Source organism: Argopecten irradians, chromosome 7 (assembly GCF_041381155.1).
Source record: "Argopecten irradians isolate NY chromosome 7, Ai_NY, whole genome shotgun sequence".
Lineage (NCBI taxonomy): Eukaryota > Metazoa > Mollusca > Bivalvia > Pectinida > Pectinidae > Argopecten > Argopecten irradians.
This window is the reverse complement of record NC_091140.1, coordinates 12469736-12486044: the sequence shown is the minus strand read 5'-3', so window position 1 is coordinate 12486044 and position 16309 is coordinate 12469736. Positions and strand designations below refer to the sequence as shown.

The window sequence follows — 16309 nt, the reverse complement described above, 5'->3', positions numbered from 1 at the left end:
TAGTCAACTGCCGGTGAAACCGGAAGTGACTACATGTATAGTATTTGTTCGCGTCTGTCTGTCTGTCTGTCTGTCCGAATTTCGTTTCCAGACGATAACTTGTGAAAAAATTGAATTTGGTGTTAAAAAGTCAACTACAAAGGTCACTGTTACTAGAAATAGTTGTTTCACAAAATATTAGTTTTTAGACAATAACTTGAGAAAAACATTAACGTATTTTGATCAAACTTCACACAATAGTAGCATATGATACATTTTGGGATTGAGATTTGGGTCAAAAGGTCAAATACAAAAGTCACTGTTGATAATAGATTGTTTATCAAACCCGTTCAGTTTCCGGATGATAAGTTGAAAATACATCGACGGAATTTGTTCAAACTTCATACAACGGTAACATAGGGGATAACATAGCTTGGGATTGAATTTGAAGTCAAAGGGTCAACTACAAAGGTCACTGTTACTAAAATAGACTGTTTAACAAAATATTAGTTTCCAGAAGATAACTTGGGAAAACATCGCCGGATTAAACTTCACGTAATGATAGCATATGAGAAAATACTGATTAGAATTTAATTTGGGGTCAAAAGGTCAACTACAAAGGTCAGTGTTACTGAAAATAAATTGTTTCACATCCGCTGTTTGGATGCATTCAACGATGTATTGAAAACGCAGAAGCAGTTGATTCTCATCACTCTAGTTGTTAATTCGGTCATGGCGACAATAAATATATTGGCAATAATGGTAACCTATCAATACATGCATACTTTTGTCTCGTTCAACCAAACGCTTGATACTGGCGTAGCATGCGAAGCCAACAAAAGTCTGGCTGAACGAGTAGAAGTATACTGTATAGCTTTCTGTGACTTCCGTGCAGGGAGATTTCATCTTATATACGATATAATATATCTTATATTTGATTTATCAAAAATAAATATAAGATAACTTATATAGCATAAAAGATATCTTATATATTAAATAAGATATCTTATATATCATATGAGATATCACATATACTATATGAAATATTTTATATCGCATTCAAGATAAATTCTAAATTTTGGTACTAGACGGCTTAATATTCTCCATTGTAGATTAAGAAATAGAGCAAGTACTTTAAATTACGATCTTTTCAGATCCAATCTTTTGCCTTCAGCACGCTGTGAATGTGGATTCACGTGCGAAGACTCTTATCACTTTTTCCTTTCATGCCCAAAATATCACATTATACGACAGACATTATTAAACGATCTTCATTGGTACCCCGGTGACATCACATTAGATACATTACTAAGAGGAGATGCAGCTTTAGAAAATGATGCTAAACTTAATATTGCAAAGGCAGTCCAAATGTATATTGATAGTACTGGCAGGTTTTGAGATTATGAGCATTCTACCCCATTTCCTATATCTACCCCGTATCTTAGTTTATTAATATACATATACATATGTCAACAGTATAAATCAGTTGTATCTGCTGGCTAGTGTAGTTGAAAGATTTTCAAGGAAAGGAATGGCTTCGAGTGGATCTCCAGTTCAACATTTTCTATGGAATGTGTATAATGGACAACGTTTTAAGGAAGTAACTGATCGGTGTTCCCCAGTCAGTCAGATAACTATGTATACAATTATCACTTTTACAAATAATTTTAAGTTAATAGGTAACTATTCTCCTCTCCTAGACTCCTGCATCTTTCCCTTTTCTCCTTCATTCTTAAAATAGAAAATTTTGATTCATATTATATATATGTATTGTCTTCATTGCTGTGCATTATGTATATATACAGATTATGTATTCGGGAGAGGACGTTACTAGGTTGGCAAATCTTGTGTCCAATCCCTGTTGTCAATAAATTACGACAATAAAAAATATGTTTAAAATCAATTCAAGATATCTTATATATCATAGATTAAATTAAGGCTCGACATTGCTTTTTGAATAAATGGCATGTTGGCTTGCTATACATTATGATCTTATTTTTGGTGAGTGCCCGGCAACTAGTTTTCACATGTCAAAGTGTTTTTAACCTTCCTTGAGACAATAGTGTCATTCATAGGCTTGAGTAGATATATTTCATATCAATTACTGTACGATATACTATCAAGTCGTTTAATTGTGATAAATCTTTTATGCTAATAATCTTGATTACATCCGGGTTATCTATTAGACAATGGTCATTTTAACATAAAAACTCATTCCTAATTCGTGAACATCAGTTGGATCCCCAACCTTCAAAGAGACCACTACGGATATTTGACGACATTTCTTGGATTATCAAACAGTGAACTGCAAGTGTGAACATTATCCAAATCGTGGAATTGCTGGATCGCCATCTACGGACAACTAATTCAGTGTCAACGTTGGATTACCACTACGAGTGAACTTAAAGTTTGTTTTGTGCAATGTGCAACTATTTTGTTTTATTATTGATAATATGAAAAGCAAATGCCAATCGAATTCTTTTTTGTTTTTTGTCCTGCTTATTATACTCATTATCAACGGTCCAAACTGAAACTGAAAACAACACATATTCTCCTTATTAAAATATAGGGGTAGTTCATAAGGAAAACCTTTAATAAAAAATCAAATTATATTCATTTAAAACTTTGTTTTGATATAATACACAAAATGTTATTTAGCAAATGAACGCTGCAAATTAGATTTTTTTTATTTCTAATTTGCTAACGATTACATGTACATCGTATTCGTGTCAGGAATTCTGTGAAATTTTCATTGAGCTACGAAAATGTTCTCAAGTAACTAACTAAATTCTGTGTGTGTAAACATATTGGTTTACCTTGTACCTGTTAGTGAGAACATCTCATATAGGATGTATAATCTGTCCTAATTGTATAGAGAAACCTTTTTTTAATGCATCTTTTGTTCGCGTCACTTTGTGGCTTTAAACCATGACCAACAAGTTATTGTTTACGGCCGTTGAGAACGGACTGTCCACGCTACGTATTATGTAATAAGCCAGTACGCTGGTCAATTAAGCTAAAGGTGTTAAACCCACACGGCCTTAAGATAACTGACTAATCAGATTCTCATCTGACCAAGATAGCAAGTTTGTATTTACGCGTCCCTAGCCAAAATGCTTCACTTCTTACCAGGGTGCAAAATAAATAACATCAAACTTAAGAATCTGTCTTGCCGTATTTTCAGGTGAGCATATCATTATTTTTTTATATGTATATTCCTTACGATTTAAACTTTGGTACAATTTGCTATGTAATCTGTTTTATCATTGTCTGATTGTTTTAGTTGTGTGCTACATATATTGTATTGTAGTTACTTTCTATAAATCTTTCTTTATTTTTCTTGTCGAATAATGAATTTTACTATACTTGATTGGAAATAATAACATTTGATATTGTTAAACAATTTCTCACTTAGAAATTGTTCAAGATATAAATATTAGGCTTAGCAAAAGTTTCAATTGATATTTAGTATTATTCAAAAATATATATATGCCACATTATTATATGTGTATTCAGTGAATTACAATAAAAGATGTACTGTTGCGCGCCCTAAGAGTTATCTATTAGTACTGGTTTTATCTCCCTCGCATTTCCGACTCGATATTGAAACTGATCAACAATGTTGTTTTGTGACCAAAAATCACCAATCAAACAATATTATTAATTAACATTTCGCACGTTGATTCAAATCAAGCAAGTTTTTAACAATTAAAAGATTGTTAGATGATATAAATGCAATCTGGGTGGCAGATAGGTAGGATAGCGCCCGTTATTAATATTTTCTGCCACCAGATCACATTTATATCTCCAATATATGCAATCTAACAATACTTTAATTGTTATATTTACATTTTGCTTTCTAGTTAAAAGTAAAACATAATTTAGATGCGAGTGGAAATTTGAACTTCCCGCTTAAGCCATTTAACCTCAACAGCCAAGTTCAATGTGATAAAAATAGTCCATATAAAAAAATTGAAAAGACAACAAAATCTCAACGTTTTCCAATAGCTTTTCAGTTTGCTTTCAAATATTCAGACATTTAAAAGTGTTTTTTTAAGTTTTATAACCAAACTGGTTCATTCAACCATGATGTCAATTTTCCTGCGCGGACTAACATAGTGTCAATAAACAAGACTCACGCCCATTTATGTACATAGATATTACTACACCAAGTGTAGGCTGCATTTAATGGCTCATAATGCAGATCACGATTATCATTAGAGTAATGGGAATCGCTGTGGCAAAATGTAAATATTTCATAAATCAGATTTACTTTAGACCATTTTGATATTATAGTCTATATGAAATATTTCATTTCTATATATTCCAAAGAGTTCAGCATTTACTTTGATTCCTGAAAATATTTTAATTGTATTGTAGGATATATTTTTATATCTTTTAATAATGACTTATATATGACCTTTAAACTCACTTTCAACTTGTTTAAACCAAATGTGATTCACATTATACTGTGACCGGAAGTGGTCCTTATTGCGTCACCATTCGAGTGACCGGAAAGACAAACATGGCTGCCCCCATGTTAATACTCTTTTGCAATCGTTGTGTATTTGTATTTCTATATGTGTCATTATTTGTTTGTTGTTTCCATATCATTTAATAGTCTAGTCTTACCTTTCACATGTCAAGTACACTTCTACCATCTTCTTTTGTATCACTTCACTCTCTGTGATAAAACTAATTTCCCCCTCATAATTTACTTGTATATTAAATTTACGTATCTTAAAGTTATGTCTGATAATTATTTATATAATTATTCCCTATTCTATTGTACATTTGTTTTATTGTGTAACCTCAATTATTCACTTTAATTGTAAAGTTTCATACATTGTCTTTGTACATCATTGATCTCTATTGTAGTTCATTTCTCTGTAAATGGTACTAATTGTATAAGTAGGATATCAGCTATCCCAATACACTTATATGTTAGAGATCTTGTGTAAATGTATATTTAGTTATTTTTATTGTACTTATGAATGTTGTGACTTCTTACCAGGACGCCAAATAAATAACACCAAACTTAAGAAGTTGTCTTGCTGTATTTTCAGACCGAAACTCAACATAACATTTGTCTGGAAAACTCTATTTAGACCATAGATTCAATAGGAAGATAATTGAATACTTAATATTATATTAACATTATTAACTCATTTTGAGAATCTCAGCATTAACATAAGATCAGGAAACTCGGTTATCAACTACGATTTATTACACAAGATGAAACAGCAATTTTGACGGTTATTACACAAGATGAAACAGCAATTTTGAAATTTTGACGGAATGAAGAATTTCTGTCGGTCCATAATGGCAAAATATTAGTTATACAAATTTGGTTTTCAAATGAAACAGATAAAAAGAGGATCATATAAAAATAAAATGAAAATAGAAAAGAATAGTAACGAATGTATTCATTACATACTTCATAAATATATCATAGCTTTCAAATGAAATAAAGTACATTTAGTTTCACGTGAGGTGAACTAACACACCAATTTTCACACATGCTATAATTTCTACAGATCTTACTAAATAAACGATATATTTCAAACTGGTATTTTTCTTCGTTTTAGTGCAAAGAAAAATGGATTCTTGGATTATCGTGTTGATACTTGTTTACACACGTATACCTGACACACATGCCATGCTGTCTACAGAAGGTAAAACATACTGATATTGTTCTATACGAAAAAAAGAAGGGCAAAGTAAATAGTCGGGCACAGGAAGGCTAAAGTAGGTGGTTAAAATGGTGTTCATATATCCAGTATAATTTTTTTTTATCAAAGCGCTCTACATGTGAAGAAATATACAAACAAATTACTTATTATAGGAATTCTAAAACGTCCTCCCGGGTGGCTATGCCCTTGTTGACATTTCCACGCAGCTCGAATATTCACTTCAACCTTCAGAGATATAACTCACTGTTACTGAAAGTATTATAGGTAAGTTTATACTGTATCCTACAGACTATCGGACCCATTCATGTGTACGGACGTGCCAGGTAAACTCACGTCTCACCTGTGAGTATGACTTCTACGCGGAATCCTTCTACACTCTCACCAAAGCCTGCTACAACTGTCCCTATAACGTCACAGACTGCTACAGACCCGGATGTATACCAGCCGACGGAAATTCCCGAGCGATTCTCGTCATCAATAGAATGTTGCCTGGACCAGCCATACATGTAAGACAACGTTCAAACTCATATTGTCTCCAGTACAGTATCATTGGGCGTCAGACTTGTTGTACGCGTTCTTATTTTAGTGGTAATCTAAGTTAAGCGCCTGTCGCGCTTATCAAGTGATTGCGCTAACTTAGCGCTACAAATTGTCCAAACCGTCATTCTGTGTTTATTGTGGACGTCATTTGTTTCCATATTGTTCTAGGTATGTGAGGGAGATACGGTGTTGGTAAACGTCCATAACAAGTTAAATGGCCACGGTATGGGGATTCATTGGCACGGCATCTTACAGCGTGGTACCCCATACATGGACGGTGTTGGTATGCTGACCCAGTGTCCTATACCTGAGTTCACCTCGTTCCAGTACCGGTAGGTTAATAACTAATAGTATCAACAACATAATAATACATTTGATGTTATACATATTTCACGATTTTTTATATATAGATGAAATTTAGCTAGGGCCTTTTTATGCTGATCATTATTCCCTCAAATGAATGACTGAAACTTGTCTCGTAGGGCTCAACTCGGAGTAATCCATTATCTTATGTCCTATCTTTGTTATGATCTGGATTGTAATCCAGCTCTGGTTCTGCAATAATAAATGGCCAGAGTGAAGCTTGATACAAAGATTCAGATACCATCTTGGATTAAGATGAAAATAACATACGGTAAAACACGGTTAAAACGAACCTCTGGGGACCACCAACATCGTTATAAACATAGTACGTTATAAACATATTGCAGATATTTTTAGGAACCTTAAAGGGGACTATGTATTATCCACCAATTCGCTGTAAGCGTGTTCGTTAGTTACGTGTGTTACTGTATATGTAAATTTCCCAATTTTCTGATGGACACTATTTTTCTCTTTTAAGTGGTTGTAGCCAATCGGAGGCAGACTTGATGAGGCGATAAGTCCATGGCAATATTCGTTAGAAGCAAGATTGAATTATAATAATTGTATTTAATCTGATAGATTTAACGCCACCGATCCCGGGACTCATTATTGGCACGGTCACACAGGGCAACTTCGTTCTGATGGAATCTTTGGAGCCTTTGTAGTCCGACAAGCAGCTGAACGCGAGGTTCACCATGGTCTCTATGACTACGATCTCATCGAACATACTATGATCGTTAATGATTGGCTATTGGAATTGACACTCGATCGATTTGCTAATCACCATCAAGCTAACGGAGACAACAAACCAGCTTCAATGCTTATCAATGGTGATATATCATGCTTATGATTTTCAGTTTGGTATCAATTATTACTTAAATGGTACATTTTATTGCATATTTGAATTACAAAATATCATTGTAAAAAGACCATATGTTCAAAAAAAAAAAAAAAAAAAAACAGCTGATGTAAAGTAAACTTCACATAGCTTGTATAGTTCTGTTAAGATAAACCGACTCTGGCGCTATTGTCTCTTTTCCGTAACAAGATATAGCAATTATTAACGTCAAGGTCAACAAGGGTATTATCGATCTGAGACAAAACACTGAAATGGACAATTTTGAATATTATAATTTAAAAGGGAACCTGAAAAAACATTGAGGTTCAATAAGTTTATTTTCTTCATAATCGAAATAAGTCCAATGGACCAAAATACAATGTACAGGTAATTTTCCTTGCTGACAACTTTTTTTTCATTCCTCTTTGTCTTTGTAATATTGGGCTTATTTATGATTTGTTTTTATTTTTATAATGTTTCTTCTAGGCATTTCATTTCAGAATATTTATTGTCAGATGTTATAGACAATCGGAATTGGGCAACAGGCAACATGCCTATACACGCCCTCTCCTTACATATTAACAGTAGATACAAATTAATATTGATATATACATAAATAATCTGAATTTCTATATTTATTTAATGATGATGATATCCTAAAACATCAAGCTAGATATTGATAAACATCATATACAAAATGTCTCCTAGTTCATATCATAACAAATAGAAAAAAATGAGTTAACAATATATTCAACGAGTTCGACGAAATCTATTCAACAAAATCAACGAAATCTATTGGTATTTTATGATTTGTTTTTATTTTTTCTAATGTTTCTTCTAGGCATGGGAGCTTACCGTGTGTTCTTCGATAGTGATCGGAATGAGAACATTACAACCCCCCATTCAGTGTTTAACGTTGAGCGCGGACGACGTTACAGGTTTCGTATTATCAGCAATGGTATCCTAAACTGTCCAATCCAACTATCAATAGATAACCATACTCTCCGTGTCATCAGCAGCGACGGCAACCCGTTTAGACCCGTAGACGTCCAAAGCCTGAACATTTTCGCCGGCGAGAGATATGACGTTGTGGTTTTAGCCGATCAGGATGTTGGGAGTTACTGGATACGGGCCAGAGGACAAGCTGACTGCAATGTCAAAAGCGCCTTTCAGCAGGCGATACTTCGATATAATGGAACAAAGACGGAGACACCAAGTCTGCCAACGGGGCATCAGTTTGGAGCCCGGGAGGGAAAGGTGAATACGTGAGATCAAACCTACTATCCAATCATCATTGTAAAATTACAGAAATCATTTATAATAACATTGCATCAATTCTGAAGATATTTTGCATAATTATTGGAATCCAGAGCTGATTGAAAGATAAATACGTTTTGGTAAAGTAAGTTTTACGTTATTAAAATGAATGGTGGATATGAAGGATAGGTCTATTCTACCCGAGGATCACAAAATGTTGTAAAACCCGAGGCTTGCCCGAGGATATCCCTATCCGTCACATCCACTTTTGAAAGAGTAATTTTCTCTCACACCTCGACCTTGTATTTCAATTTTACTATTACGATTTTCCGCCATTTTGAAATAAAACCGGAAAAAACGCGGTTGCAAGTCAATTCGCCATACATGAAAATTGTATGATATTTTTAACGCAAATCCCGTTGTTAGTCTCATTTAAAGTAAATCCAGTCTTGTTTCTGAAAAAAATGTTAAAGTTTAACCTTAACAATAGTGATTTTGTTGACGCTGCAACGTCACGAGGCTTTATTGCATGGGTTGCCATGCAATAGAGCCTCAGGCGACATAGGTGTATTGCCCTAGACCAGCCAGTATTACACGTGTAGGTATGAGAGAAAACAGTGTTCCTATACCTTTATCCAAGAACATATTGGTTTCTCCTCTTGATATGACTAGAAACTTAATCCATGGAACAAGAAAGCTACAGACATGCTGATACCGGTATCCCATCTTGAAAATCTGCGTCCATCTAACGAAGCCCTGAAGGAAACTCCGGACAAACAGTTTTATTTGGCTATGGATTTCAACAACATAGACAACTTCAACTTCTACGTAGGACCCGAATACGTGTCTCCGTCCGTTGTTGTTGAGGCATACAACCAGTTGCTTTCCCCGCAAATCAACTACATTAGTAATGCGTTTCCGGCTTATCCTCCCCTATCGCAGTTCGACGACATACCGCAGGTACGTGATTACTCTACATTTATTTATTTTACAATGTTCTAATTTTAGCGCTACTTCAGCGCTTAGATTTGTATGAACTGCCATTCTGTATACATGACACATCTAATATGCGTGTGGATAGTGATAAAGTTGTGGTTGTGACCAAATTGATTTGAGTGATTTGCTACAGAACGATCACTAATCATTTCACGAAACATTTAGCTAGTCATCGTAAAACAAACATAAGGTCATTTTATTAATATTATACAAAAATAATTGTGATACTTAAACATTGAACATATAATTAAGAAGTACGATGACTTCTGATAATGTGTTTCAACAAAGATGGGATACAAAAATAGGCACAAACAAATAAACGGCACGATGAAATACAGGCACAACGTATAAGTATAGAACGGGTGGAGTGGGTGGGTTTTGTGGGGAGTTAGATATAAAGCTGGGACAAATGAGAATCGAAAAATGTCGATCAGAAAAAATTTCACCTTTTAACCTCATTCTCCCTTGAAACTCAATAAAATCTAATCGACTGTAAAAGACAATGACAGAACTTTAATTCATTCTCATCTGTATTACAGGATATGTTCTGTAATGCTGACACCAAACGCCAGGAGAACTGCAATATGACCTACTGTGAATGTCTTCACACTCTCAAGGTCGACTTGAATGATGTGGTGGAGCTGATCGTTATAGATGAAGGGAAGGTCTTCAATGCCAACCATCCAATGCACCTTCACGGTTACAAGTTCAAGGTTATTGGCATGGACAGGGTGTGTATACCGTGCCATAATGGTGTTGGATTACCGACAGAAATGTGATTTACCATAAATCAGGGTATATTGCATTGATGTTATTTTCGAGATTTATCGATTTATTTCTATGATCCCAAAACATTCGCGAAATATTTAGAAATGATTGATTCAAAAAAATGTACAAACCATAAACGCCAGATCGCAAACAATTTATTCACTTAATGGTTTTTTTTCATATTTTTAGTTAAAATTCCGAATAGTTTGACTCGCGTATACAGTATTTTAGATAACAACATAAACAACGATCAATAAGTATTGTTTTCATAAGCTATAGTCTAATGCGTCATTACAGCTTAACATATCTTAATTATGAATTTCCATAGAGGCATTAAATTATCTTAACAGAGATTTTTAAGAATCCAATTTACAGGTTTATTTAGTTGTTTTGAACCTCAATGAAATTCAGTAATATACTGAATCAATGGCGAATTCGAAAAACAAAATACATGCACATAAAGTGATCAGAATATTAGCTGAATTAGCTGAGTAATGGATACAGAAGTAAACTGCAAGTGATTTGATATGCTAATGTGGTTACTTGATTGTGTTTCTGACAGTTAAATGACTCCACTACACTGGAGGAAGTACAGAGACTGGACAATGAAGGCAGGCTGATTAGAAACTTTACATCTCCTGTTGATAAGGACACAGTTACCGTTCCTGACGGCGGATATGTTATTCTCCGTATCCATGCCAACAATCCAGGTAAGAACACATATGCTGCTTTATTCATAGTTATGTACAGCTACCTACCTGTCTGAATACTGAATAAACTCCAATTAAACATAGCGAACTATTATTCCTAGATTGATTTATAATTGATTGATTTCTGAATTAAAAACGTTTACATATCATACGATTTCAGGATTCTGGTTCATGCATTGTCACATTGAGTTCCATGCCAACATCGGAATGGGTGTCATACTTCAGGTCGGTGAGCCGAACCAGATGCCCAGGAAGCCCAAGAACTTTCCAAGGTGTGGAAACTGGCGAGAAACTGGCGAGCAGCCTGATGGGTCAGATGGCTCGCACTGTACTAACACGGCATCAGTGGTTCACAGAGGTCTTCTTCATGTACTAGTGATGCTTTCCCTCTGCATTTTGTTGGCGTAATGAAATATACCAGAGATGATGGGAACTTCATATCGCTCTCTTTTTTATATAATACTGTATTACCAAGATCATGGTTTCATTATAAGAAATAGTTACGGCGAAATAATAATTGAGTGAAAAATGGTGATCAGTCTATATTTGCGACGTTGTTCTTTTATTCCTGTCACGCTATCATTAAATTTCACGTGAAAGCATTCGAACAATCGTTCCAAAATTGTTCCTTGTAATATCGTGTGAATACAATATGTGACAATGAGAACGAAATAATGATTGCTTTTATGAAACATAATACGAGAGAGGATTTCAGACAAATGATCATAACGCGCAATTGTTCTGTAGTTCATTTCCTTGATATAACTGGTATGATCATATCACTGACAAGAATGATGCTTATCAATGTCTATCTTCCTGTGTACTGTTGATTAGAGCAGCATGGATATTTCACAAATTCGTGAATCTGTCGTAGAGTATGATTTCAAAACTAAAATGATCGCAGTAATGTCATCGGCTACCATACAGTATAATTATACATGATTAATGAGTGAGATGCTGTTGTATTTATATATATAGGAGACAGCGTATAACAAACTCTCAGACTGAACTGTTGCCCGAAACCAAATTTATCTATAATCATAACTACAATATTTACCTGGTACGACCAGAAATAAAAATTAAACCGATTTAAATAGGTAACGATAGGTCATTAGTTGTCAAATTCGATAATTACAGAACAAAATCTTAATCTCAATTACCGGATTAACACCAAGAGGCGTGATTACGTCCATCTCAACCATGAGCTATTATCTTCCGGATGTGTATAATTTTTGACGTCATTACTTTGTGAGCAAACACAAACGTCGTTACCAACGTTACTAGCCGTTTTAGTGTCGTACCGTTAAGTTAAATATTTACGTACCATACAAACCTGACTTATCCCGTTTGAAAAAGCACATGACATTCTATAAATTATCCAGGTATATTCTGTAAGCAGTAAGACTGCCTTCATTTAGTGTGTGTTGAAATGTTTGTATATATTTTACAGAAAAGTTATAATTACTCGGAAAGTATTCCATATAGTATATGTGATTTTGTACTTCGATGTATAAGAAGTTATATCATACCGTTATTCTATAAAAAAATCCAGTAATGTATAGTATATTTGATGCACAGTCGCATTGTATATATTATACGTATATGATTAATTTAAACAGAGACATAACTTTTATGCTGGATGTTTTAAAACTAATCACAAAATAAAATAATCGTTTCAATGTTGATTGTTAGATACGTTACATAAATGGTACCTTTTGCTGGGTGACCAACTCATGACTGAACATAAGCACATTGTATAAGACTAATACATTTAGATTTCTTTGTTTTCTTAATTTATCTATTATCATGTCTCGTTCATTCTTCCCTGTTAGCAAATTCCCTTAAAAGTCGGTAAGAGGAGATTTGGGGACTCTATTTTTTATTTCACAATTTATAAAGTTAGCTTTATCAGAAAATTTAAAAAAAAGAAACATCTTGGCCGTGTTTAGCAAGTGAAAGTAAATATTTAGTATTCACATATTAATACCAAAACATTGCACTATATGGTTGATTTGTATTATGTATGTTATCAGACTTTGATATAAACATTTTTACATTTGCATAATTTAAGTTGCTCGTATCTATTATACTATCTATTGTACTTTTGTTCCCTATCTAATATATGTCGTTATCTTAATTTTGTTCATGTTAAATCGACCTTTCCAATTTTATAACGATTTTTAGTATTACATATATATTTTGTATTCTGCGTTAAAATGAGTTAATTTCTTTATAAAATAAAAATGTTTAAACAATGATGTAGTTTTATGAAATATGTATACAAAGTTGCAGACTAATTATCTATAGAAATAAAGTAATCAACTGGAATTATACAGTGTCACTACTTAAACAGATTATCATCAATTAATTAAGGTTATTGGTTGGTTACGTATGTGTTTTTTTTAATAATGGGATATTTCACTTAAAGTTACTAAATCATTAGATTTACATAAATTTCTTAGGGTTTTTGTCTTCCTACAAACGTTCTTATACCTGAAATTAGAAAGTTTTCAAAATTACAACATTTAATTTGAACTATTGGCAATGTTAATCAACGTTAAAATATCGTCAAACACAACAAGAAATAGTATCTGTCGGCATTGACTGTTTACAACGGAAAGAACCGCGTGCATCTTTGAGTTCGGAATAGGGGTCGCTGAAAATCTCATCCGGCTAATGGATATAGATGTAATAACACCACTAAGAGGCAACTTATATTTTATAGGTTACATTGACCTGATTAAGCGTAATAGCCGATACATTTACAGCGTATCTCAGCGGCGTAGAAAGAAACGTAATGGGGGGGGGGGGAGGGGGGCAAATGTCCTCAATATTTTGACCCCCCCCCACCTCGCCCCGCACCCACAGGAGGAGATTAATTCTTTAATTCAACACACAACCACATATACTTTATAAACTTTTTTCATATATCGTTAAGTAGAATCCTTGTACACATTTAAAGACAATGGCGTCGTTAAATGGAAATTAATGAATACGCAAATTTCCATGCAAGCGCCGAAGGTGCGATATTTTGGTGTTTGGGGGGGCGACAATCTCCTACGAGAAAAAATATTACGATTTAAAATGGCTAAGATGAGTTTAACGATGCTTTTTTGATGAATTTGCGAGCGCCGAAGACGCGAGAATTTGGTGTTTGAGGGGTCCGGGGTCTCCCACGGGAAATACATTACGATTTAGAATTTTACGATGCATTTTGATGAATGTGGGAGCGCCCGAAGGCGCGAGATTTGGGTGTTTGAGGGGGTCCGAGGGTCTCCCCCGGGTAAAAATATTACGATTTAGAATGGCTGTGATGAGTTTTACGATGTATTTTAATGATTTTAAAGCGTTCTTAACATACAAATGTAAAACTTTTTTTTAATTTAAAGTTACCTGCATTAAGAATTGGTAATTGTGAATGCCGTCATACATACTGGCTTCACACCATCGGTACATTGTTGTTTATCACAAAATAATAATGAATTAATTGTCTTGCTAAGTCATATAAACAGATGAATCTTTTAAGAGACATTTTTTAAAATAGTACGTATAATCCGGATCCCCTGATTGACATTTTTAGTCTGGTTCACGAAAATGCGCAGGAGGACTTTTTTTCTTTCAAATGTGCAATTTTAGAACATTTCAGTCGGCGAAAATGGGGGGGGGGGGGGGGGGAAACAAGAAATGTTTGCCCCCGTCCTGGGAAACAGGGAGGTAATTGTCCCCTCCCTAACCCCATCCAACCCCGACCCCCACCTCCCAACCCCGCTTCCTACGCCGCTGTATCTACATTACCAAGTAAAACAGCATATATAATTCTATGAACTTTTAGAGTATTTGATGGAATTATGACAAGAAGTGAGAGGTATTTTCACCCGTTAATTATGTATATATTATACATGAATACAGGTGTACATGTACATCATTATTAAGCAAACATATACATAGGTCTACAATGTATATGTAAGGTATATTTTTGCTTTGAATACATTAAAGTACACATAAAATTTAGATATATAGTTAGGCTGATTTTTTTAAAGTAAATCAAATAGAAAAAAGTTATATAACTAGTGACATGTAGGGGAATGTCCATTAGACGGATAGACACTTTAACTAAGGATATATAGGGAATGTCCATTAGACGGATAAAGACTATAACTAGAGATATATAGGGAATGTCCATTAGACGGATAAAGACTATAACTAGAGATATATAGGGAATACCCATTAGACGGATAGACATTATAACTAAGGATATACAATGTATACGGAATGTCAAATATTGATATAATGATAAAAAATACACGTACTTACTTAGTCCTCTTAACATGCCTATATTATTAGTTTTTTCCCATTTTTTCCTTATCATAAAGTCTATATATTAGGCCATTTTTTTTAAAAGCCTAATAATATTGGCAGGTTTAGCGGAATTGTACATAATATCATGACAAATGAAAATAAAATAATGGTAGAAGCAAGTATAAAACCATATAATATAATGAAAACCATTCTTTATGGCTACAAAAACCTGTACAGTATAGGATTATTTACACTTAGAAACTCTTCACAAAACTGTTGCATACGGTTTATTAGATAAACACAGTAATCAGGAACCTGTAGTCGATAAATTTGTGTTTTCAGTCGATAGTAGATATGTCCATTAGACAGATGAGATTTCCTTCGATCTGATGTATGGAATGTTCACGCGTCGCGCATGCACATAGGGGTTGTTTACACTCGCCGAAAGATAATAATATGAAATAGTGACTAGGTCGTTCCTATTTATTTTCAGTTTTTCTCCATTTTGAACAAAATTGTTATACAAACTTTTAGATATTGTTATTAACACAAAGTACACAACTTTTGCAATTAATTTTAGTTCTATAATTCTTTTTATCTTTTATTCATGATTTTTTAACGATTAAGTCCCTTTAAGGGTCATCAAAAATGTGGTACATCCGAAACTTGCTGACGTTTTTAAAAAAAAAAACATATTTTGATATCCCGCAGATAGAACATCTACTGTACCAGTATTGTCTTCATATGAAACAGTAAATGATACAGTATATTATTTTCAGTTAATATATTCAGTTTCATTATTTCCTGTCATGATAAGAAACATTGCATCAATTTCAAAATTCTTAACATTTAAATGTTTATTTTGA

The 16309-nt window shown here is 33.9% G+C and overlaps 1 protein-coding gene across 2 annotated transcripts in view; it reads left to right on the top strand.

Moving 5' to 3' along the window:
* LOC138327580 (uncharacterized) overlaps positions 1 to 13422 on the top strand; it is a 40968-nt gene extending 27546 nt beyond the window's left edge. For both annotated transcript variants that reach the window (XM_069273775.1, XM_069273774.1), the window contains exons 2-10: positions 5568 to 5654; positions 5961 to 6178; positions 6381 to 6544; positions 7155 to 7405; positions 8255 to 8670; positions 9343 to 9630; positions 10206 to 10397; positions 10997 to 11144; positions 11305 to 13422. In XM_069273775.1, the coding sequence (XP_069129876.1) occupies positions 5579 to 5654; positions 5961 to 6178; positions 6381 to 6544; positions 7155 to 7405; positions 8255 to 8670; positions 9343 to 9630; positions 10206 to 10397; positions 10997 to 11144; positions 11305 to 11552 (2001 nt within the window). In that variant the 5' untranslated portion in view covers positions 5568 to 5578 and the 3' untranslated portion in view covers positions 11553 to 13422. The remainder of the gene's footprint in view (positions 1 to 5567; positions 5655 to 5960; positions 6179 to 6380; positions 6545 to 7154; positions 7406 to 8254; positions 8671 to 9342; positions 9631 to 10205; positions 10398 to 10996; positions 11145 to 11304) is intronic.
* The last annotated feature ends 2887 nt before the right edge of the window (positions 13423 to 16309 follow it).